The following is a 26,156-nucleotide window of genomic DNA, read 5'->3' as shown; positions in this document are numbered from 1 at the left end:
GAAGTAAGGACTTAGGCATAAAAGTTCCTGGCCCTCTTCTTCAGCCTTCAGGCCGCTCCACTGACATCTCTTTCATTGGGTAGGACAGTCCCTCTGTTGTTGTTCCAAGGGAACTATGTCTCTGTCCTAACAAGGTGGCAGATTGGATGCCGAGGGGAAGTGGTTTTATAAGTAAGACCCATCTTGAGAAATGCTTTAAAACTATCATTCCCACCAGATACATAGATCAAAAATGACACAAGAAATCAGACAGGCATAGGCTGAAGTCCAGTGGTTTGCTTACTAGCCATACACTAATAACTCAAAACACAGTTCTTAGCACGAGCCATTCATACTTCATTTACTTCTAGCACTTTCCCTGTAAGGTAGGTACTATGACCGTTGTGATCATTTCATAGATGAGAAAATTGGCGCCCAGGACAGCCAAGCAACCTTGTCTGTAGCTGCAAGGTGAACTGGGTATGAGCAGAGGATGAGTTTAGACAATGTAGCACCTGGGATACTCGCTAGGATAGCTAGGTGTCAGCATACCAAACCTAAGAAACAGCGATCCTCGGAAGGAAGGCTGCACACAGTGGGGACTTTCCAAGTACCAAATGCTTACGTATACAGTTTCTAATGTTGTCTAGGATGAAAAGAACAGGAGACAGAATATGCCACGTTCATCCAGTGAACTGACGAGTTGGTTAGGGGAGCTTTTGTCCATATTTCTTAAATTGAAAAAAAGATAGCATTAGAGTAGACCTGGAAGTGAAGAAGACCAGTCTCTGATTCTCCATTAACAAAGGGCTCTTTCTAGCTATTCACACCGGATCACACAATGGAACCGTTATTAGAAAGACTTCAGGGAAGAGACCATCAATGTATTTTCTCCCCCTGCAGAAACCAGCCACAGACAAGCATTTGCTATAAAATTATCTGGATTTAATCGCTATCAACATCAGAACCATAGTACATTAAAGTACAAAACTTTTATGTACAATTACACATACAAAAAATGTTCTTTGTGACGAGCAATTTTAAGCAAATCTGACAAACAGCAAGAAGCATTTCTATTTGAGGTTTGAAAGGAAAAAATGGAAATTTCCAAGACAGCTTTCTCCTCCATGGGGCCCCGGTGACCCTCACAGAACATCGATTTGCAAAGGCCTGAGGTAGGAAGGCAGGTATTAGCAATATGAAGCGCCCATCCCTCCCCTCTTATGGAAAGGATGACGTCTTAGGAAACGTTTTCCACTATTTATTATACTGATGTTCCTCCATCTGCATCATTAGGTTCAGTAGTTACCATGACAATACAATGCCTACAGCAATCTAACTTGATAGCCAGATGTCAGAATGTGAAAAAAATAGGACCGGCTAAGAAAGTGAGAGAAATATAATTAGTCTGAACCACACAGAAAATGTGCGCAAAACTAGGACCAGGAGGAAAATTGCTGAAATGTCATTGAAAAGGGAATCACTGAAGGGCAGCGATAATCAAATTCAATGTAAAAACTTCACTAACAAGAGCCATAAACTGGTCTTTAAGCGGATCTATGGAGGGAGTCTGAGTTATTCTGGGACGTTGCTCTGAGCTCCTACTGTACAGCCGGGTAGTGTCATCTCCGGTTTTCACCCGGGATTCTCGGGGCCCTCGCTTTCCCGAGGTGCTCAAGCTTCTACCTCAAGTCTGCTGCCATGACACTCTACCATAGACATTGGCCCCCGTTCCTCCGTCTAATGAGACAATTTCCATCACTCTCAAACTAAGCTGAAGACTGGACCAAGTTGTTGTCTAGGATATCCTGTCCTCAGACTCCAGGTATGCCCGTGCAGCAGGCTCACGACACGGGCCTGAGCGTGACGAGGTGAGGTGACACTGAGAAGTAGAAAGCAACAGGAAAGCTGTGCTCCAGAAGAGGAGCCCAGGATGGGTAGGTGGTCATCCTCATGGCCCTGGGACAGACGGTCGCTCTCAGCATGGTTGGCTTGGGTAGCGGCGCTGGGCTAGGCGGTTTGGCCGGTTCAGGCTACTAGCAGTGGGAAGCTGGAAAAGAAGAAGACACTACACTGGAGTACAGCTACAAGCATGGCTCCTCTTGGGGACTAGTGGGGATAGCAAGGGTACCCATTTCCAACACTGTATTCTAATGGCCAGCCTTCGCCTCTGAAAGGTGGTGAAAGGAAGCTTGATTTGATAAAGGGCAAAGGCCAAAGGATGCATCTGCAGAGTCATCTCTAGGTTACTGAGGGGCAGAGACCTAGTTTGCAGGAACCTCCTCACCCCAAGACAGGAGAAGGCACCCACACTAAAACATCAGCACTGTGTCTTTTATATCTCAGGACCAATTACAGGCCAAGAGTGATGTTTGGGGGTGTGATATTTCAGATAGAGAGATAGATAGATAGATAGATAGATAGATAGATAGATAGATAGATGATAGATGATAGATGATAGATAGATGATAGACGATAGATGATAGATAGATGATAGATAGATAGATAGATAGATAGATAGATAGATAGAGATAGATAGATAGATAGATAGATAGATAGATAGATAGATAGCTGCTGTAAACTTCTACAGATATAGAAACAATTACTGAAGAGAGACTCAGTAATTGCTCAGAAACTTGCATTCAGTGAGTGGGAAATTGGAACTATGCACTGCCCTCCTTAATCTATAACCTGAACTCCTAGCTCCTCCCCATAAGGCTGGTCCTTACCTGAGGGACCTGAGATGGATTGTAGAGAGGAACAGCACCTTGCAAGGTAGGTGGAGGAGGCAGGGCACCAGGCTGGGAGTAGAACTCAGAAGAAACGCCCTGTGGATGCAAACAACAGAGAATCTGACCCCTGGCCACCTCCTGGTATGCTAAACCCTGCCACAAGGATCGCTATTAGCCAACAAATGGGCTTCTTCTCAACCTCAGGCAGGCATAGCCAATGCCGGGACCAGGGATGCTAAACAGAAGCAAAAGTTCTTACACCCAAAGAAAGTAGGAAGAAAAGTCACAAGAAATTATACCAGATCATAAAAATCACTATTAAACTCTTCAGAAGGCCTCAGATGCTACAAGAGCACTCCAGCCAGGCTTGAAGAAATGGAAACATTTCCCTAGCAATAGTCAGGATATCCCTAGCTATATAGACAATTTGTGAAGAATTTATGATAGTCCCAGCCAAGTGCACACGAGTGAACTCCACTGCCTACTAAGACTGAAGAAGAGGCCCTTCCCTGGACTCCATCTAAGCTATACAGGCTGGAGTGATTCTCCAGAATGCATCTGATAAAGCCCCAGTATCTCAGCACGAAAGATAATCCTCAAAGAGGCTTTACAGGGCCCTGCACAACATGTATGATACCATTACAAAAGGAGGAGTTAACCCAGACGCATACAGACGGAAGACCGGATGATGAAGACATGGGGGAAGGCAGACAGCTGCAAACCCAAGAGAAAACCCTCAGAAGAAATCAGATCAGCCAGCACTGTGACCATGCACTTTTATGCCCCAGACCTGTGAGAAACCACCCTTCCATTGGCTAGGCCCTCCAGACTGAGGTACTCTGTAGGCCACTGGAGCCAAGTCATACAGAAGCTTTTTCCGTATCCTGAAGCCATCCTTTGCAGGGATGCTTCTCCAGCCCACTGAAGACATCCTCACACTCACACACACACACACACACACACACACACACACACACACACACACACACACACACACACAGAGGTATCGTCTGGAGTCCCAGCCCCACGCCCACAGCCTGCTCACCTGTGGCCCCGAGAACCCTCCAATCCCCACGCCTTCAGCCATTCCACTGCTGTTTGAGGATCCCTGGAGACTATTCCCACCTAGAAGGCAAGGAATCCAAGCTGCTTCACGTGCCCAGAGCCGAGGAGTTCCCACTTTCCAAGAGGGCACCCCCAAGCTAAGAGTACCAACGGCACCCAGAAGACTGGAGGCTGGCAGTACCTGTGCCTCTCGGGAAGGTGCTGGCACCTGGCAGAGATGGGGATGAGAGAGGAGGTGTTGGTGAGAGGCCCAGGCTGGCATGGTGAGGAGGTGATGCTCTGGGAGACTCCTGCTTGGTGAGAAAGAGGCAGGAAAGGTGACATTAGTGCTCAGCAAAGTCATGGCAGCCTACATGCATTCTAGCATCCACAACAGTAATCTCCATGTAGGCAACTCCCACTAACACCATTTTGTTCTGTGAGGCCTCTACTAAGGAGGCTGGTCAGCCTCCTGTTGCTGGGCCTCTGAAGTAAAAATTCCTCATCTTAATTTTCTAATGTTTCTGCCCACCTCATATCTATCAATCTACCTATCTTCCTCCCTCTCCCTCTCCCTCTCCCTCTCCCTCTCCCTCTCCCTCTGTCTCTCCCTCTCTCCCTCTGTCTCTCTCTGTCTCCCTCTCTCTCTCTCTCTCCCTCTCCCTCTCCCTCTCTCTCTCTGTCTCTCTCTGTCTCCCTCTCTCTCTCTCCCTCTCCCTCTGTCTCTCCCTCTCTCCCTCTCACTCTGTCTCTCTGTCTCTCTCTGTCTCCCTCTCCCTCTCTCCCCCTCTCCCTCTCCCTCTGTCTCTCTGTCTCTCTCTGTCTCCCTCTCCCTCTCCCTCTCCCTCTGTCTCTCCCTCTCTCCCTCTCACTCTGTCTCTCCCTCTCTCCCTCTCCCTCTCTCTCTCTGTCTCTCTGTCTCCCTCTCTCTCCCTCTCCCTCTCCCTCTCTCTCTCTGTCTCTCTCTGTCTCCCTCTCTCTCTCTCTCCCTCTCCCTCTGTCTCTCCCTCTCTCCCTCTCACTCTGTCTCTCTGTCTCTCTCTGTCTCCCTCTCCCTCTCTCCCCCTCTCCCTCTCCCTCTGTCTCTCTGTCTCTCTCTGTCTCCCTCTCCCTCTCCCTCTCCCTCTGTCTCTCCCTCTCTCCCTCTCACTCTGTCTCTCCCTCTCTCCCTCTCCCTCTCTCTCTCTGTCTCTCTCTGTCTCCCTCTCTCTCCCTCTCCTTCTCCCTCTCTCTCTCTGTCTCTCTCTGTCTCCCTCTCCCTCCCCCTCTCCCCCTCTCCCTCTCTCCCTTTTCCTCTTTCTCTCTCTCTCTCTCTCTCTCTCTCTCTCTCTCTCTGGTGTATAGGCATAGCTGCTGTTTTGTCTTTTTTGTTTTGTTTTTAATGAAGCCAATTTGTATAGCCCTGGCTGGCCTAGAACTCACAGCACTCCTCCTGCCTCAGCATCCCAAATGCTGCGATTACAGGCATGAGCCAACACGTCTGACTTCTAAGGCCTGTCTGACTCTGCCTTTTGTCTTTACAAAAAGACTTATTTCCAGTGCTCTCCCAGCACAGAGCCTCCCTTTCCTTCAGCCCAAGGTAGAGCATGATGCCAGGGTTGTGTCGTGACTAGATTCCCTCTGGGGTCCACAGGAAGGGTTACCGGTCCGTCTGTGGAGGTTACCTCTGAGTCAGAACTGTCCACAGAGTCTTCATCTCCAGAGGTGGACACACCGCTGGCAGGCTTTGATCGAAACCAGCTGAACCAGCCGAATCCAGAGCTCTGAGGGGAAAAGGGAATTGTTAAGGCCAGCGGACTTGTTTCTCTCACCTGCTGTGAGAGCTGTCAGCCAGGCATGAGGTAAGTGTGGAGGGACCAAGGCTTTGGACTGCTCTGCTGTTTGAAGCAGGGATGAAAGGGGGAAAACATAGAGAACAGGTTTTCAACCTTTGTATTCTTCCCATCTCTCAGCTTTTCTTTCTGTGAAGCGTCAGGGTGAGGTGGTTTGTCTGCTCCATCAGAAGTGCCCTCCTCATCCTCCTTGGCTGAAATGGCAGAATCCTCAGAAAAACTTCGATCCCTGGGAGCCAGTGGTGTCTGAGATAAAACAACAGAGAATCACATGGTGTTTAACAAGTTACAGAGCACGTTTCCATATGACGTATGACGGCTCACCCATAACCAGGGCTAGCCTCAGAAGAGCTTAATATACTGGGAAGGGAGGCAGGTTTACCCGTGAAAATGTTGGTCACAGGAGAGGAGACAAGCCAGGACCTACCCACTCTCCATCTTCTCCCTAACATTAGGGGGGTTGTCAACCATTTAACCTCTCTAGGTCATAGTCTCGGAAACTGGGCCAAGATCTAGAGAAGGGTGCATGGAAGTTGCTGCTGGAGATGAGGTTCTGAAAGCAACCTCTGAGAGATCCTCACACTCCAATGCCGGAGAACTTAGCAGCCAGTGACTCTAACCTTTGAGCGTATATCCTAACAGGCTCGCCTAAGAACACAGATGCCATAGGGGAGCTGAATACACCCACACCCGCTTCCCACTAACTTTTCCTTATCACGGTAAAATATGCCCAGCCTGAAGCTCCCTTTAGTCACTTATAGCACGATGTCATTGAGAGTACACACAATGTTGTCCAGCAAGCAGCAGCAGCAGCAGCAGCACCCGTCCCAGCACACCTACCTCTACTCCCCATCTCCAGACCCTGGCCACCCCTGCCCCATTGTGTGATGTCTTCTTGAGTCTGTCTACACCGGGTACCTCATGTGAGTGTGATCCTTATATTGTATTTTCATCTCATACTCACAACAGAACATAATTAATAAAAGCTTTGCAAAACACTACAGCAAAATACAGAAAAGGCTTCTTTTTTCTTTCTTTCTTTTCTTTTTTGGGGGCTGGAGGTATGGGTATAATATCTTCAGTGTACCAGGCACTGTTCTAAGAGCTTCCTATATCATGATCCACTGAATCCTTGCAACAGTACAGTGAGAAATATACTATTATTATACTCTGGTTCTAAATATGAAAAAAAAAAAGTGTAACAAGGTCCAAATCCGCTCAGCTAGTAAAATGCAGAGAAGGGATGCTAGCCTGGCTTTCCACTTGGCATTTCTCCTGGCTCCGTAAGTCAAGACCTAGGCACGAGCCTGTGCTCTAGGATGACCACCACCTGTGTGGTGCAATAGTGAAAGAAAGGTGAAAGCACACCGTAGGAGAAGAGGGGGATTGGGAAAGAGAAGGCAGAGAAGAAAGGGCCTGTTGCTAAGTCCTCTCCCCTGTGCATCCTGCTGCCTAACACAGGAACCTCCTTCCATTAACCAAATGTGTCCACTCAGGGCTCTCTCTACATTGACACCTGTGCCCTTGTCACATGGTTCATTTCCATGTTACCCTCTCATCTCTGCTCAAAGACCTCCACAGAGACACGGCCCTGAGCCATCCCTGCCCAGTGCCCAGTGCTGGTCCCCTCTAGTCACCCCCACCAGTCACAGATGCACAGCCAGCCCCACGACACTGCCCGGCACACTGCAGGAGCTCGACAGACACTCAGGAAGGAAAGGAGTACTGACACACAAAGGATCTTGTCATACCATTTCTTAGAAAATATAAATACCAGAAAAAAAATCTTGTATGGTGTTAAATAACAAGTAGGAAATAAACACACATTTTAATTTTTTAAAGTATCTGGAGATATATATATATATATATATATATATATATATATATATATATATATATATATATATATATATCCAAAACATTTATTGTGGAATTCTGCATAGTATTTATTTGGTTCTTCATTTTAATTTTTCTAGAAAAATAATGTACTATTTTTTTCTGCAAAAGAAAAATACATTATTTTTAAAGATCCATGGCCCTGGGGCTGGAGAGATGGCTCAGTGGTTAAGAGCACTGGCTGTTTTCCTAGAAGACCTGGGTTCAGCTGCCAGCACCCACATAGTGACTCACAATTATGCGTAACTCCAGTTCCAGGAGATCTGGTTTTTTTTTTCTTCTGGCCTCTGTGGACACCAGGCATACACATAGAATACAGGCAGACATGCAGACAAAACACACAGACGCATAAAAATAAATAAATCTAAATTTAAAAACAAAAGACCTGGGGCTGGGGATTTAGCTCAGTGGTAGAGCGCTTGCCTAGGAAGCGCAAGGCCCTGGGCTCGGTCCCCAGCTCCCAAAAAAAGAACCAAAAAAAACAAAAAAACAAAAACAAAAGACCTGTACAGCCTGTTACTACTTGAGAAAACTACACGATGCCATCACTTAACCAGTGCAGAGCTGCAGAATGTCTTGCTTGGCATCCAAGTTAAGGGCTGTGCTGTCTGTCAGCAACTAGACAGAGTGACCAGACAGCTAGGAGAAAAGCAGAAGAAAAAGACATAAGCCCACACTCTTACCACTGCCAGGGAGATCTGACATTAACCAAGGCGAATGTTAAACCAACACCGATGAGAGACCCATCCACGCACCAGCTCCACTGCTCTGTCCCTCAGCGGCACAGGTGAAGGGACAGGCGGGGCTAAGCAGACATGAGAACTCAGTCTCCTTCCCGACTCTTGGGGTCTCACATGGAAAGAAAGGAGGATGGGCTTGCGCGAGGCAGAGGAAGGAGTTGCCAGTGCCGGAGAGGAGCTTGGGTGTGACTGAGACTCCAGGAGCAGATGGCAAAACGCACTCCCGTTGGAGTCATCGCCAGCGTTCCTCCTGCCTCGTCTGCTCACCTGAGGACTGGAAATGACTGCTAGACCATCAGGATCCTGCACGGCTTCTTGAGGCACTGTGTTCTCTCCTGAAGCACCAAAGAAAAATGGAGACAAGAACCTCGACTTCGGCCCTTTCTACCCACCTTGCAGAGAGGGAAACAGGGGGCCCAGTGGCCCGAGTGGCCAGAGTTTATACCACAAGCAGGTCACAGCAAAAGCAATGTCCACTTGCTCAGTCCTACTCGATCTATGCTAACTCGTGACACATGAGTCAATCCAGTTCTGCCTGCTAAACACCACGATTGTTCCTTAGGTGTGTAGGAAACACAGCAGTGCGGAGCTAGACCTCAGGGATTCTCCCACCCGAGTGCTGTCTGTCCTGCTCTGCTTGCCCCAGTAGACAGGGCTGGAAGAGAACATGCTCCTTCAGGCTAAAAGAGCAGCCCACAAGTGCCTTCATCAGTCCCAGGCCCAAGTCTTCCAGCAGGTCCAAGTGCCACCCTCACCTGCTCCTTGACCACTAAGACTCCACCCTCCGAGGTACCCAGCCTGGCTGGCAGGTCTTACCAAGGGCAGGATGTTTCTGCAGCATCTCCTCTCCAACCCTTCCTCCAGGAGCCCCTGTCACTGCCACACCGCTGCCACTACTGGAGCCACTAATCACTGTCAGGTGGGTTGCAGGAACTGAGTAAAGAGGCACTGGGGTCCCCATGTGTACTGGGCCATCTCTCTCTGAGTAGGTATCTCGCTGCAGGGGGAAAGGCTGCTGTGGGGTGGGATTGGTCAGGCTTGTCTGCTCAGATGTTGGCCACAAGGCTGAGCTGTACTCAGAGTCTTCTGAATAGTTTTGCTGGCCATAAAGATCGCGGTAGGGAGTGTCTATGAAGAAGAAGCAGCAGTTATAGACAAATCATTCTTATACATTCCTGCTCTTGTCTTCTCTAGAGAGCAATCCCATGGGCTGGCTGTTCCATGTGGCTTCCATTAATTTGCTAGCAAGCAAAGTACTGACTAGCTATATAACACCTCTCTGTTGTCTGCAGAATTACGCATTCACTTCTTGGATAATCTCTGAGTCCTTCTCCTGTGAGTGGAGAGGACAGAAAAGACATCCAACTGAACTCTACTCCTTTTAATATTTGGATAAACACTTTCTCCTTTAAGGGGACTTTGTTAGACTTTAAAGGCTTACAGTTTTTAACTGTTTTTTTTTTTTAAACTCAAATGACACTTTAGAGATGATGGCTTCACTTGGGGAGAGTGAGGATTCATTTGCCCTAGAGGGGGCCTGGCTGATGCTTCAACTAAGGTGTGGGTATATGAAATGCTTGGCCCCAGGGCACAGGAATGTTGTGAGCTGCCAGCCTTCCTGCCAGGGCTGGAAGAACATCATGATGTAGAGACGCCCAGCCAGGTTCTCACAAAGCCAAGAAACAGAAGCCAAAGCCTCCCTACACTCAGCCCATCCAGGAAGTACTAAAGGCTGCAAGGCAATAGACGGGGGTACCTTGTCTGAACTTCACCACCAGAGGGGGTGGCTTTGACAAAATATATGGAGTTAATTTGGAATATAATTCCTGCTGACCAGACACTTGGAGGCATTCTGAGGGAGGAGGCTGGGAAAACACTTTAAAATTGATTTCAACTCTATGGCCAATTGATAGCTCAAAAGCTTCACAACTCCAATGTCTAGAACACCACGAGAGATACTAATAGTGTGTGATCTCTGGCCTCAAGAAGTATAGCTAGCTGGGAGCGAGTATACACACAGGTGAGACAATTAGCTAGCAGTAAAAAGAAACTGAGAAATGATCAAGTGTTTGGGAATTCTAACCTGTGAAGCAGGAACCCTCATGCTATGGACATTTGGATGTTTCCAGGGTCTGTGAGACCAGCAAGGGCCTATCCAAAGAGGCAGCCTGGATCAACAGGTCTGATTTCCAGAAGAAGAAGGCACCAAGGCAAAGGAAGTGCGGGTATAGCTGAAAATATTTTAATCAGATAGTGGTAGTCAGATCTTATGGTGGGTACCTGTTGTTCCTCTGGCTCCATAAATATCTGAAGGAGTCAGATCAGGATCTCTGAGGTCTCCAGTTCTAGTTTGCTGTTTAAAATAAAGTAAAATCCCTTTAAACAGTATAAAGGAAAATAAGGGCAGAAGACAAGGTAGTGAAAAAATTGAGTCACTAAGAAATGTCTCGGGGGAATGACCAGACACAAGGACCTCCACTGAATGCTCGGTGCCCAGAATCATGCAGATGAGACACTGTTTCCTGGATCTCTCAGCTCTATTCAGAGCCAGGACATAAACAGCCAGGGTCACCATCCTCCCCAAAGTAAAGGTCACCATCCTCCCCAAAGTGAGAGTCACCATCCTCCCCAAACTGAGGGTCATCATCCTCCCCAAAGTGAGGGTCACCATCCTCCCCAAAGTGAGGGTCACCATCCTCCCCAAAGTAAGGGTCACCATCCTCCCCAAAGTGAGGGTCACCATCTTGCCCAAACTGAGGGTCACCATCCTCCCCAAAGTGAGGGTCACCATCCTCCCCAAAGTGAGGGTCACCATCCTCCCCAAAGTGAGGGTCACCATCCTCCCCAAAGTGAGGGTCACCATCCTCCCCAAAGTGAGGGTCACCATCCTCCCCAAAGTGAGGGTTACCATCCTCCCCAAAGTGAAAGTCAAAGGAGGGAACTAAACTGCGGGCCTCAGAGTTTGCTCTCCAGGAAGGGAGAAAAGGCAGTGTGCATTTAAAGATCCACTTTGTCCGGCCTTCACAGCAGAGTAGAAGAAAGAAAATGGGGGAGGCCCTGCTCCAATTACTCTTCTGATTATGACCAGCAGCTTTTGCAATTGTCAGAACAAAAAGGAAAGGCCCGGAAGTCCTTTAAGCAATTGCCCTACATTACATGAAAGTGACACAGGTCCACTGTGATCCATTGTTCCTAACAGAGATGAGGGAGCTTTGATGCTCATGAAACACTCTGGGACCTCAGAGACAGGGAGGTGGGCAAGAGTGGTTGGGAAGAGCACCCCCCTGTGGCACTAGGCAAACATAGGAAAATGTTTGCACAGGGCAAAGACCCAAGGAACAAAATGTTCTGAATCCCAACATTCAGGGACGCATACCATGCCTCAAAGGCAATAGGAGACAACCACGGTGGGAATTAGCACCTCTATGTCTATCCTATGTCTGGGAATGAAAAGGGGAACACGGGGTACCCAGTGACCCTGGTACCACTGGCCTCACCTCCAGTTCCTTGTGCTTCCTCCGCAGTTGCACAAGCCAATCCGGTTCCAGGACCCTGTCCCCACGGCGGCTTTCTAAAACCAGAGGATCCGACAGCTTCAGTTTCTCTGCAAGCTGAGCCGAGTTTCCAGGCGGGTCAGGGTCAGAAAGTGAGAGAAGACAAGAGAGAGAACCGGGCACATGGAAAGACAACGGGGAGAGAGGCAATAAGAAGGAAGGAGGAGGAGCCATAATTCACTCAAACATCACATAACAAAGAATAATTGAGAAATAACAAATTCAGCAGATCTCCCAAAATTGCAGCATAAATAAATAAGCAACCCATTCTGGCATTATTTCACCCCAAAATATGAGAGGAAAAAAATAGCTCTTCGGCTTTTGTGTCCCTGCAAAGCTGCCTTCTCTGCAAGAAGCTTCTAGAATAGGAATTCGGGGAAAACTCAGGGACCTTGTTAATACTAATTCTGTGTCTGGTCTGGATGGGGTTCAGATCTACATTGCCCACAACCTGACGCAGCTTTCTGCTTCAAGGGGTCATTATGTTCCCTATCTGGAAACTCTAATCACTCAACCTAGGCCAGCAACCCACTCGCAGTGTGTGCAGGGGCGGGGCGGGGGCGGGGCGGGGGCGGGGGCGGGGCTTGCAGCCCGGATTTTATTGGTTCTAGAATCCAGCACTTGGGCCTCATGTAAAGCAATACAGAAATTGAAGCGCATGCTGCCTTTTACTCTCTAACTAATGGAGGGGTTTTTTTGGGTTTTTTTTTTCCCTTCAATTAATTGGAACAACTGGCCGCCGATTGTTGTTTCTTCCCAAGAAACTAAGGGTTGGTATGGTTTTTGTTTTCTTTTTTAAATGTCTCCCACAAGTGATAAAATATTCCATGCATTTAAAAGTATTTTAATAAGGATCATTTCCTGTTTTAATCACTAAAATCTATTTTCAAAGGCTCGCTCTTGTAATTAGAACAGCTCACCGTAGCTTGCAGTTTAACTGTACCCAGAAAAGGAGATGAGCAGAGCTTTTCAAGCGGAGCGTGCTGTGCCTGCTCTCCAGTCCCCCAACCCCACTGCCCCCTGCCCAGCCAGTTGTGCTCTGTGCAAACAGGACCTCTGCTTATCACATCGGGGCATGCATACGTGGTCAAAGACAGCCGTGAGCTCCAATTTTGCCGTGTGTTCAAAGAGGATGAAATGTGGACTTTAAGCCTCTCTAGAATGGCTCCTCTGAACACTGAAGATAAAACACCTACAGAGACCTCTGAGACGCTCACCTTGATGAGCTCCGCTAATAGCACGGGGTGACTGCTCCCTCCCTCGCTCAGGACAGCTGCACCAATGGCTTCACAGTAATGCAAGGCTTGGGATGCCAGGCCGTAATCTGCCAGACGGGAAGCATAAAGGAGCTTATACACCTGTGAAGAGGAGCAGGGCCAGCGATGAGTCCATCCAGGCAGGAGACGGGGAGAGAAATGCAGATAAGACTTCTTGGAAGTCAGCTGAGTGCCAGTTTCCCTTCACTCTGGCACCCGAACAGCAAGGGCCCTGTGCCACTTGGGGCCATTTATCTGCGTGCGGGCACAACTCCAAATCCAGCCTACATACAGGAACTGCATTATGGAGAAGAGGATTCAGGGATCGCATCCACTCATCTTCCTGGTCTTGGGTCTCCATTGGAAAGGCAGCAGGCAGCCCTTTTATCCAACAGCCCACCTCACAGGGAGCCTGAGCTTGTGAAGTGCAGCCCTGGGGTGGGAGAGCTCATGTGAAGATACAGAACCACACCCTTTGCAGAGGCTGTGAAACCCAGAAGAAAATGCAGACAAACGCAGGACTGGGGAGGAGTTTTCAGAGCAGGAGCTATAGGATGAGGTCAAGCTCCTGCTAGGTGTGGGACACTTGGACCCCTTTGTGCCTCAGCTTCCCCCATATAGCACAGACAAGGCCTCCTATTCCACTAGAAGCTATAAAGATAAAAGTGGGTGATTCACACAAAGCACTTAGAACAAACAGTATGCACAAGTGAGCTGGTAACCTGTGGCCAGTCCTTCAAGCCGTGCTTACATCATCTGTGAAAGGGGAAACCCCCACAGGACTTAGAAGTGATACTGAAGAAGCATGGTGGCACCGTGTGGGAAACAGTCGGTAAGAATAGCCATGCTACGACTATCAGCCCAGAACAGCGGCGACAAAACATGTGGGTGGGATGAATAATGAAGGGAAAGAAAAGCAACCAAAGTGCCTGCGCTGGAGCCCTGTGGAGGAGCAGCTAGTCAGGGCAACGCTCTCAGAGAGGAGAGGCTAAATGGGCCATGTGTTCCACAATACAGGGATTCATTCCCAAGGTTACGTGTGTTCTGTGTTGAGTATGTGCTGCTATCGTAGCTGTGTGCATCCTCAACACCAGTCATTGAGGGTCTCAGGCCTGAAGAAGATACTCAAGGTGGAGAAGAAAGGTACCTGCCCACGAAAGGAAAGAAAATCCAGAGCGGTGAATGGGAGATCGGGGTCTTGGAGCCTGTGCCGTGGCTGGAATACTCAGCACAGAGACAAACTACCCCGGTTTTAAGGCAGTTTGCTGCAGGGCTCCACTGAACGTCACACTCCACACCAGCAAGAGACGTGAGAAAAGGCCACGGGGTACCAGGTCTCAAAACACATGGGGGACTAGACTGGAGGAGGACACGACGCCAGCATCAGACACGATGGACATAAGGTAGCAATGAGATGCCAAACAGAGGGGCTGAGGGGAGAGAAAAGAGACTGGCAGTGTGGTTGCCACCTACACAGCTGAAACCCTGAGAGGAAAGAGAGAACGGATGAAAGACAGAGCAGGAGGGAAGCTCCTTGAGAAAAGGGGCGTGGTCAGAGGTGAGCAGTCAGTGGGACCGATGACTGTGGGAGCTGAGGAGGAGCTGAGTGGAAGTGCCGGGAGAGAAGAGCCCAGGGCTACAGAAGCAACGTAAGGGGGAAGGGGGGCGAGGGCAGAACTGCAGCAAGATTTTTCCCTATGGAGTGAGGGAAGAGCCTCCAGCAAAGTCCTCTGAACCATTTTGCTTTCATATTGTAAAATTCTGACCTTCCGGGAACATAAAAAGAAACCCTAAGCCTTCCCAAACTCCCACTGAAGAGGACAAATGCAGGGGATGACTTGGCCAGTTGTACCAGGGGCCAAACAACAAGGCTAAGAACGTGGCTCCCCACAACCTAAACACAGCATCGCCGGTGCCCCACCCACACACACCCGGGGTCAGTTACCTGGAAGGACGGGATGAAGGATTTGGGGCGGCCCAGCATCTGGCAGTACTCGAAGATTTCCGTCCGCTGGATAGCCTCAATTGTTGCAAATTTCAAAAACTCTTGACTAAAAGCAGAGAATAACAAGAGCAGAGGTGAGGCGGGCATGCTGCCCGCAGGCAACTCTGCAAGAGGAAAGAGATGGTGATCCCAAGATGGATGCACTTCCTCCTTGCCCTCCATTTCTTGGGTTTGGGAACTAAATGAAAGTGCCAGCCATTCTGGAAGAGCCAGCTTGTGAGGAAGAAGTTCTACGCCTCCCTTAATGTAATATGAGACACTGCACCTCTCCCTCTTCCACATCCTGAAAACTAGCTCCAGCCCTCAGCCCTCCCGCCTGGCATGCCCCAAGAAAGGCAGAGCAGCCTGAGCCTGCCAAGAGCAAAAGATTCGGAAGCTGGAAGCTGTGTAGTCCAGGGGCACCGCAGATGGCCTGGCAGAGAATGGGGAGGACAATCGAGCCAGAAAGAAATGACAGACCCCACAGGAAGTTCAGTCAGTCAGTGAGGAAGAAAACCAGGTGAATGTGATCTCTTTCTCTTTCTCTCTCTCTCTCTCTCTCTCTCTCTCTCTCTCTCTCTCTCTCTTTCTCCCTCCCTCCCTCTCTTTCTCAGTCTCCCGCCACAGCTTGCCAAGTGTCCTACATCCCAGTCACCCGAATATTTCCAGAAGCTAACATAAACATGGGAGAGGAGGCATATTAACCTAGGTACCTTTATGGTCATATTTGACCTGGATAGGCTTCCTTGAGAAGACTGTTATTCTGTCTGAGCCCAGGCTCTCAAGAGAAGAGTCCATGAACTCCCATATAGCTACAGTGGCAGAGGGCTGGGGACATCAGCTACAACTTTGGCTCCTGCAACCTTACCATCTAGATTCCAAGTCCATCCTGATGGTACACCTGAGATGCTACCTTAGACAAGGCTTTCAATCCCTCTATACCTGGCTTCCCCTGGTGCATTTACCTTTTTATAAGGCAAATCTGTAACAAAGCAAACAGTGCAAAGGCCCTGGAGCTCTGCATCTCAGAAATGTTTTCTTTCTCTCTATTGAAACATGTCAGTAGCCATGGCTGGCTGGTTGGCTGACTGGCTGGCTGGCTGACTGGCTACTGGGTGGCGGGCTAGCCTAGAACTCAATGTGCTGCCCAGGCTAGCACTGATCTTGCTACAATCCTCCTATCTATCCCTCTTGGCTGCTGGAATTCTAGGAGCACAATATCGTGACTGCTCAGAAATCATAACTATTAAGGAGAAAAGCATAGAAAGATTCAGAACAGTGAGGATCACCCAGGGCAAGCTTATCTGCTTCAGTTCACTCCTCCGGGGTTCTGGGGTTCTTGGGGGGGGGGGGGGAATGTGACTACCAGAAAACAAGTGACCAATGTTGAAGGTTCCGAGGAGCTTATATTGCGGTAGTATGAAGGGCCCAAAAAGTAGGCTTCTAGAATAAGCTCAGGGCCGCCCAAAATATAGTATTTGCAAACTTCCTCTTTTTGTTTTTTTTCTGTCATTTCTGGTTGTGGAGCTAGGCTGCCACCCAGTGGCCAGAAGAGTGCAGTGCATACCAAAGGCACCTACAGCACCAAAGGCCCTCTGGTGGCGTGATGTGGCACCCTCTGTTCACCTTGCCTAGACCAATGCAGAGGAGGAGCCAGTGGTGTCTCCCAGCAAGGGCTAAAGCAACCCATGGAAATCATCTTTGCAGATGTGGCATACCTGTGGTTACTGCCCACCAAGGCCAGATGGTCTGTCTTCACCGTATAGTGGCCGAAGGGCACGTGAGCCATGAGGTAGCAAAAGTGAGATGCCTCCACAAGCCCTTTTCCAGCTGCAGGAGGAGAACAAGAGCCCAGACGTGAAACACAGCCTGTGGGACCCACCGTCTGAGTAGAGCAGATAAATAGTGGACCCCAGGGTCAAAGAGCAGAAACCTCGTGAGAATAAGCCAGGGGAATTCTCATGGTACCTCCGTCTCCCTCCCCCGCATCAGCTTTTTTGACCTCAGATACCGCAGTTCAGTTCTAACCAGCCTCAACCAGGATACTGTGAGCTATTCCACATCCCCCTGGTGGGCTTTTCATTGGGGATTTTCTAAAAGTCACCGTCCTTCCTGAGGCTGAGAAGCAGAAGAGACCCCTGTACCTAAGTAAAGGGGGACATCACAAATGGATTTCAAACATCCTCGTGGGGTGTGGCTGCTTCCTCTACTGCGGTTGGATAATTGAAGGCTTTTCCTGGGCTCATGAAAAAAATGCATCAATTACCAAATTGTTCCTGGTTTTTAAGTGTTCTCCAAACATTTTCCACTACCTTAAACTTGAATTAAGTGGGTGTGACCGTTAATTTTCATTGTGAACTTGAATAGAGTATCTTAGGAAATACCGCTGGGCTGGGTGTGGCTTCGGGGTGTTTCCAGAGAGGTTTAACTGAATTGGGAAGACTCTTTTGGAGTGTGGGAGGCACTATCCTCTGGGGTAGGATCTAAGAGTGAATGAAAAGACAGGGAAGGAGGGAACAAGCTGAGCCCCATCACGTATCTCTGCTTCCTGACAGTGAATACCAGGCTTCTGGTCACATCTCACCCTCCTACCCTGATAGACTGTGTTTCCTGTACCTGTGAACCAAAGAAACCCCCATTGCTTAAGTTGGTTTTGTCGGCCATTTTGTCACAGCACAGCTAATACAGTGGGTGACGTACCGAGCACAGAGTCTGATGCTAAATAAACATGGATTCCCTCTCAGGCAGGCAGCTGGGTGCCATCCCTCGTCACAACCCTACACATATGTCTACTTCATATGCCCAGACCACACTTGTGGACTATCGATCTGGATAGCCCTACAGCCGTTACATACTGGTAAGGCCCTCTTCCCAGACAGATCATAGAAATAAAGACGGAGAGTCACCAAGGTGGCTTAGGCAAAAATGGCATTTCCCATCTGATGGTCTACAGCCACTGAAGGCCCCGAGGCAACAGGAAGTGGCCTGCCCCTGTGTTAGCTCTAGGTACAGGAGTCTCACCCGTAAGTAGAAAATGAAGAGGAAGCTAGACAGCAATGGAAACACAACACTCCCAGAGGGAATTCTGGGAAATAGATGTGGAAAAGCAAACAAAGACAGCAAAGGGAACTCTGGGAAACCGGAGTTGCAAGATCCATGTGCCTTTCCCTGGAGTTTCTTAACCAGGAGGCTAACAGTGTCAAAATATAGTTATGAAGTAACAACTAAATCATTTTATGGTAAGGGTGGGGGTGGGGGGGTCACTACAGCATGAGGAACTGAATCAAATGGTCCCAGCATTAGGAAGGTTGAGAAACACTAGGAAACACTAGACTAACGGGTCAGTCATGGAAAGTTGCCCTAGGGAAGGCATGAGCTGATTTCTGCTTACCCAGGGTGTCCCCCATGCTGACAATCGCTCGCTGGTACAACTCTGCGTCTCCGGCCTGATTTGACAGGATCACAGCCAAATGGGGCCGCCAGTCTCCCCACTGTTTGTCTCCACAACACTGAAAAATAATGAGGAATTACAGAACCATTTAGCACAGCCCAGGGTATAGTTAAGAAGGCTGCTGTTTATAGGTTGGTATGGAGTTCAGGGAATATATGTTATGCTATTGGTGCTATTATCCACTGTGTGTGAGGCCATTACTCACTGATTCTGAGTTCACTCTGCCTGAAGCAGCAGGTGTGTGGCACAGAACAAGTTGGTGGCCCACACCTGCAAACCTAGCACTCAGGAGGCTAAGAGAGCATCAGGAGTTTGGGACCTGCTTGGCCCAGAGTAAGACCCTGTCTCAAAATAAAACTAAAAAGAAGGAAAATAATGTAAACATACACATACATGCACATACAAGTACACACAGAGTCACCTGCACATACAGAGACACACAAAAATACATACACACACTCACACACAGAGACGTAGAAACATAGACACAAAGACACATATACACAGAGACGCAAAAACATACACACAGACATACAAGCACACATATAAAAAACACAGACACACACATATACCCATATATACATAAACACACACATACACACAGACAGACACACAGAGACACACACACACACACAGATACACATACCCAGACACAAACATACTTATACATACAGAAACACATACACAAAAGCACACAGACACATACAAACCCATACACACATGTACATCACACACAGATACATACTAGTTATAAAGGTGATTTTTTTAAAAGATGGCATTATTATCTTACTAATTTTGCAGTTTCGTCCCTGTGCCTTCACTTCAAACATCTAGAGACAACCTCCTCCCCATATCCTGCTGCCCCCTCCCAACACTGCAAAACAACTCTGGTGTTTTAGCGAGAAAGGGAAAATGAAAGATCGATCATCCTTGCCCAGGCTAACCCGGCACAAAGGTCAGGGGCTCTGGTTGCTCACAGGATCTTACAAGTGGCTAGTGCTTCCTGGCCCTTCCATACATGGCAACCTTCACAGCGATGCTGTAAAATTACTTCCTATTACTACTTAAGGAACGAGATGATCAAGCCAGCTTTCAAATGCAGTGGCCGTGGACCCCACCAGGCAGCAAGAGAAAGTCATCAGATCTGTAGAATTTCAAAGCAACCCAGACACATGGCTCTTTCCTCGTGTTCAGATTTCACCTGTCTTAGAAGTTAGTTTGTTAGTTAGTGTGGAGTTAGTTTTTGTGTAAGGAGTTAGATGCTGGCCCAGTTTCATTCCTCTGCATGTGGACATCCAGTTTTCCCAGCACCATTTGTTGACAATGCTTCCTTTTCTTGGGCTTATGTTTTTGGAATTTGTGTCAAGATTAATAACTGTGGTTTCCTGTGCTCGTGTGTGGGTCTTTGATCTTGTTCCATTGTCCTACATGTCTGCTTTTGAGCCAGTACCATATTCTTTGTACTACTGTGACTCTGCAACATACCTTAATATCTGGAAAGATGATCCCTTCAACATTGTTTTTATGCTCAGATCATTTTGCCTATCTGGGGTCTTTTGTGTTTCCACATGAATTTTAGGATAGTGTTTTCTATTTTTGCCAAGAATGAGGTGGGGATTTTGATGTGGATTGAATTAAAATGTAAACAGCTTTTGGTAAATTGGTTATTTTCCTGACACTAGTTCTATTAATCCATGAACGTGGAACATATTCCCACTTTTAATGTCTTTTTCTTCGGAGGTTTTAAGTTACTCCACCCAAGTCCTGCCTCATAGTAGCGGTGTGAACTCGAGCAAGTCTTTAATTTCCCTGAACCTTGGTTTTTTTATCTCTAGACTAGAAAGCATCATTTCTACCTGAGAAGATTCCCCATGACAATAAAATGAGACCATTATATGAAGCACACAGCACAGTTCTTCACACTTGGTTTGCACTTTACAAATTTCCCAATAGGCATGAACACACATTTGTGCGTACACACTTACAGATGAACACAGCACAACCTCGGAAGAGGAAAGGTAATTTGCAAACAGTCTACATCAATCCTGTTACACAGAGAGAGAATGAAATTGACGGTAATTGCTAACACTTAGATTTCCCAACTACTTATAATTATTGAATGTTTATAATCATCACAAGGAACAAGTGATGCTTTATCTGACTCCATGTGATATTTGCTCCCTATCTATCTCAACAACACACGTATGGTATATAGATACAGATATAGATAGATATAGATGATATAGATAGAGATATAGATAGATAGAGATAGAGATGATGTAGATACAGATATAGATACAGAGATATCATAAGGTGGTCATAAGAAGTCATCAGAGTAATGGTGGTCTCACTTTATTTTATGACAACAGCTTAGAACTCGAGCCACACCCTAGGCTAACCATTTCTTCTGCCAACAGCAGCAAACCACAAGGACGTTGCTGCTCTCACCTAAACACATAAGCCAGGCCTCTTCTTGCCGGATCTTCAGAAATGTAACAGAAGGGGAAGCTTTTCTACAAAAAGGAAATAATCTTGGAAGTCGTCCTCTGTTTCCTCTCTGGTTTGGAGAAAGACAAGGGTAGTCTCAAGTGTAAAACTAATTGAGAAAGAGAGAGGGACAGAGGGAGAGAGAAAGAAAGAGAGAGAGAAAGAGAGAGAGAGACAGAGACAGAGACAGAGACAGAGGCAGGCAGATAGACATGACAGACAGACATGACAGACAGGGACAGCAGAGAGACAAAGTCAGAGAGAGAGAATTCATTAACTAATTTTCCTGATGGGATAGAAATGCAAGCATGGGGGCTGGTGGGTTCAGATATTCTCTCCCATAATTCTATTGGCTGGTCATCAAAATCTCCACAAAGAGAAAAACTATCATTAAGTAGCAGCCAAGTCTGCCCAGCAGTAATGAGCAACGTCAAACCTAGACATGGAAGGAAACCCACATCTGTTGCTTCTTCCGTGACACTACCCGTGTAGAAGAAGGGTGGCCTTGTATTCAGTGTGAGAGTTCTCACACTCTAGGATCAAATACTGGCACATTGCCTGCAGAGCCTTGGTCTCTCATCGCAGAGCAGGGGAAATTAGCTAACACTGCCTCGTCACTGAGGTCCAATGGACCGCAGGCTGATTATATCACTTCCTCCATTAGGTGCTTTGTGACATGACGCAGCTTCATTGCAGTGCTGAAGCTTCCATTCAGCTGAATTGTGAAGCATACCCTGTCTTCCAACTGGTTTAATGATGGGGGACAGAAGGCATCATTTCTCTTTGCTTTGCTTTTCTTAGAATTATCTACAGTAAGAGGAGGGTCAAAAGGGGGGGAAATGAGACATTCGTTTTCATTAAAACCAGTTGCTAGCAAAAGCCCAAGCTTTAAATATAAGCTACAGCTGACAAAAGTCAACAGAGATTGAATGGAGATGCATTGAGCGGGAACAGGGATAACGAAGCAGTACTTCTGTGAGGCAAGAACATAGACTGAACATAAAGGAGCTCAGGAAAGAGATGGCACCGAACAGGAAGAGACAAATGTGACCTGCAGAGCTTAGGAAAAGAATGGGGGAAACATTAAAGAAACAAAGACAGAAGTGTTAGACCACAAGAGCCAGAGACCCTGGGAGAAAGACCGTGAAGGACAGAGACTGGGGCAAGAAAAGGAAAGACAGGAGTGGGCAGAGAAAAGAATGAGGTGGAAAAGAGCAAGAATATTTTTAATTTAAGGAAAAAGGAAAGGCTGGGTATGGTGGCACATGCTTGGAATCCTAACACCGGCCGGGAGATGCCAACAGGAAGACAGGAGTTCAAGATTATCCTTAGCTACATACTGAGTTTGACGCCAGCATGGATCTCAAAAGCAAGATACCTATATTTCTATAATTCACATGTTTACCTATAGTTTATATGTATGAAATATACATATTCATTGAACTCCTAGAAATGAAACCAAAATAAATACTGGAAAATATAATCCAAGAAAGTGTTCCTGAATTCTAAGATATGAATGCGTACATTCAAAAGGTAAGCTATTCTGTACTCCCAGAAAAACAAACAAAAAACCAACCCTAGTAAAGCTATTGGGGAAAAAAAGAATACATTTGAGCAAAAAGATAAGGTCTGTTCTAGTAGAGAAGCTCTCAAGTTTTCCTCAGCCATATTCAACTCCAAAAGCACAAAGCCTAATGTGTCCAGCTCTGGAGACTGATGTACAATGGGTACACTTCCCTCCAGGAGCAGAAGGGCAGCCCAGCTGTGAGAAGTCTGAGAAACAACAGCTCTTGTCAACCAGGCACTGTGGGAGAGGCAAGGTCTTTGGAGCCAGACAGACCCGAGCCAGTCATGACCTTACTCCACACTGAGCCATTGTGCATCTTGGCACCTCCGTTTCTGTGTCTGCAAAGCAGGGATAATAACTCTCATCTCCATTCATGAAATAAAATACTGTGTATCAAATCATATGTGGGCCAAGCACATTGTAGATAATTAATAACTATCATTCATGCTTCCTCTTGAAAGGTGTCGCTACTTTCCCAAGCAGTCCCCAACACCCTACTCCCAACCCTTAGGAATCTGTGGTAGAGAAGGAAGCCTGTGACGGAGAGTACCGTGGCTGCTTGTGGAATCCTTCCTGACATGAGCTGGAAGAGGGTCTGCAGAGGGTCATTGAGCGCCAGCGTAGTGGTGAAGCTGTGAGAAGAAAGGAAGAGTCAGTGGAGATCAAGCCCAGAGGAGACCCGTCAGCAGCACACAGGCCTTGAATACTCCACTTGAGAGGAGCTTCTGTTTTGAAACAAGGCTTCTCTCTGCTCTATTGTGCCTTCATGGCCTTTGGGGGAAGATCAGCTGCATCTTGACTGAATCACACACCCTGAGCAGACTTTGCTGGTCAAGGGTATTTTTCTGTATTTTTGCCCTAATGCCTTAATTCTTGGGTAGTCCCTTCTAAATGCCTTCTGTTGGTGAGCTGTCTACCCACATCTCCAGGTTGTCTGCGTAGCCCAGCAGTAAACCTAGAAGCTCTTCTTTATGGGTCCCTCCTTCCCAGCTTCCTTCAGTTCCTCCTCACCAAATCCATCCACCAAGCATCATTTTTCTGGCTCATCTCAAGCTGGGTCTGTAGAGCTTTGACTCACAAGCACTAAACAGTCATTTTCAATAACCAAGGAGGCATGGAAGAGGGACCAGAAGTGATCCTGCTGATGACAAACTATGGGATATGCTTAACAAGGATATAATAAGCTCTATAGCTGATTCGAGATTTAAGCATACTCAGTAAGAGATATTTTTCACAATTCACTGAGCCCCATCAAAAATCAATGGCCCAAGGCAAAAATCTGTAGCAGAGATGTAGCAGGGATGTGGGAAGTTCATTTCCAAAACCCAAAGGGAAAATCGTCCCTCAGATCACCATCTTTTGCTTAATAGCACCCTGGCCACGGGAGCTCTGCACACTCAGAATCACAGACAGCAGCATGCCCACCACTCCAGTCCAGGGCCACAATGGTTGGAAGACCGAATTGCTTGTCCCTGGGAAGATGGAGCTGAAGTAATACAGAGTCTCACTGAGACCATCATGAAGAACACACCACAGAGAGCGTGGCAGCCAATAGGAACACAGACAGAACTTAAAGCAGAGAGTATGGCTCCTTATCCAACGGCCCAACAGGACTCAGGGCCAATTCAACCTGAGTTAAGCTGAGAGAGTTGCCTCCGGAACATCTGAGAGCCCTAAAAGATAAACACACACACACAGCGTCTTTCTCACACTCTGACCCAATCATGCTCCCACAGGAGACCTCCACCTCACGCCTGTCAGCTCTGACGTGCACAAGAGTGTAGAGGACTCATATGGAGACTCTTCTACAGTGTCCATCTAGACCCAACACCTCCTCTTCACATTGGTTCCCCACCGCTATCTTTCACCCCACTTACTCCAGGCTACTGGTCATGTGCCTTGCTTCTCTCCCTATCTCATTCTGACTTGGTCATCCTCCCTGGTCTGCCATGGCTCTTGGTTCACTGTCCAGTGTGAGTCCTTACTAAGTATACATCTACCAACATTCCCAATCAATGCCTCTTCTACCACAGCTCATGGTTCTACCAGATCATGTCCTTGTTGGCCTCTCAGTAGCCCCAGGCTCATTGCAAGGTCAAGCCCTGAACACTTTCCTAAATCAAAATCCCTTACTTAGCCTTCAGGCTCCCTCAGCTACACTTAAGCAACTACTCATTCTTCCTTCACTAATGGAACCGTCTAAACCATCCCCTCCCACAGAGGACACCTACACTGTAGAATATTCTCAATTCTAGGAAACTCTGGTCCTGGGAAGTATTGCCCAACTGTTTCATTCCATTTAAATGAGCTGAAAGAATGCTTCTTTGCCTAAATTATAATAATCTAAGGACCGTAAGATTGCATAGCAGGTAAAGCCATTTGCTGCCAAGTTTAGGTGCCCTGGATCTATAGGAAGGAAGAAGAGAACTGACTCCCACAAATTGTCCTCTGGCCTTCACGGACCACTCTATGACACATGCATACACACAGGCAGAGAGACATACACAATAAATAAGTAAGTAAATAAAGAAAGAAAGAAATGTTTTCAAATGAAGAACCTTGAGAGCTGAACATGTTTATAATCCCAGTACTCAGTACGCCAAGGACAAGGAGAATAAGAAGGAAGAAAATAGGAGAGAAGGGGAGAGGAAGGAGGAGAGGGGATGAGAGGAAGGAGGGGAGAGGAATCGAGAATGCTATACCCATCTCAATAAAGAGAACATGGGCAACTGTGTGTTCTCAATGCATTTTCACTTCTCCCCTACATACACACACACACACACACACACACACACACACATATACACTCATACACTCACACACCTACACACACACATACACACACTCACACACCTACACACACACACTCACACACCTACACAAACATACACACCTACACACACACACACACACACACACACACACACATTGCCTTTGCAAGAGAGGTTTATCTACTCTTCTGGTCTTCGTAAGCTAGACTCACCCACTCATGACCCAGTTGTAGGTCCTTGGATCCATCTTACTGGCTAGGAACAAGGCATGGCCCCACAAGTGGTTCTTCATAGCCCATTCCAAGGCCTCCTGAGAAGCAAAACACGGCATTCAAAGTACCTTGACCATTTTACCAAGTAAAACAACCAGTTTCCATACATAGGCATTTCTGTATCCCAAGCCATAGAAAATCCCTGAGAAACGTAGAAAATGAAGAAGGAAGGATGGGAGCATGGGCTCCCCTCAGCGTGCTGCTGTTCTCTGCGCTGTCCACTCCTCCAGCCATCACCCATGAGGACATTGCATTAGCTTTTCCTCAAACATGGCCACCAAGTAGTCTCATCCCTTCGGTCTAAGTTACAGAATACTTTAAAAACCTATCTACCAAATGTGAGGAAATGAGTTCATCCCAGAGATGGAGTCTCAAGGTACAAGTAGGAAAAAATAAATGTATTTTTGCAGCCCTACTAAAGGACAGTGCCCTTCTTAACAGATGCAGCAGAGGCAAAATTTCCCTTCCTAGGCACCAAGCTGGACATTTGCCCCCCACACTGCCTGTGAGCTTGCCTGAGTCCAGGGCTGTGGCATGGGAATGGCAGTGTCACCCCATAAATCCATCACACTCACTCCTCAAGTGCCTCAC

The 26,156-nt window shown here is 47.4% G+C and overlaps 1 protein-coding gene across 35 annotated transcripts in view; it reads right to left on the bottom strand.

The window, feature by feature from the left end:
• Nucleotides 1-902: 902 nt before the first annotated feature.
• The window catches only part of Sec16b (SEC16 homolog B, endoplasmic reticulum export factor), a 60,490-nt gene continuing 35,236 nt past the window's right edge, over nt 903-26,156 (bottom strand). For 18 of the 35 annotated variants that reach the window (XM_087581832.1, XM_087581841.1, XM_087581830.1 and 15 more), the window contains 16 exon segments: nt 25,506-25,603; nt 23,073-23,154; nt 18,409-18,526; nt 16,736-16,847; nt 14,979-15,084; nt 12,995-13,135; nt 11,721-11,834; nt 10,504-10,576; nt 9,040-9,351; nt 8,491-8,558; nt 5,684-5,833; nt 5,420-5,518; nt 3,958-4,066; nt 3,757-3,836; nt 2,709-2,807; nt 903-2,029 (listed from right to left, as the gene is read on the bottom strand). In XM_087581832.1, coding sequence (XP_087437958.1) covers nt 1,958-2,029; nt 2,709-2,807; nt 3,757-3,836; nt 3,958-4,066; nt 5,420-5,518; nt 5,684-5,833; nt 8,491-8,558; nt 9,040-9,351; nt 10,504-10,576; nt 11,721-11,834; nt 12,995-13,135; nt 14,979-15,084; nt 16,736-16,847; nt 18,409-18,526; nt 23,073-23,154; nt 25,506-25,603 — 1,833 coding nt within the window. In that variant the 3' untranslated portion in view covers nt 903-1,957. 35 annotated transcript variants of the gene reach the window in all.

This window comes from Rattus norvegicus, chromosome 13 (genome assembly GCF_021556685.1).
Source record: "Rattus norvegicus strain SHRSP/BbbUtx chromosome 13, alternate assembly SHRSP_T2T, whole genome shotgun sequence".
NCBI classification, from domain to species: Eukaryota; Metazoa; Chordata; class Mammalia; order Rodentia; family Muridae; genus Rattus; species Rattus norvegicus.
The sequence above is the reverse complement of the archived record's forward strand: the minus strand, read 5'-3'. Positions and strand labels throughout refer to the sequence as shown.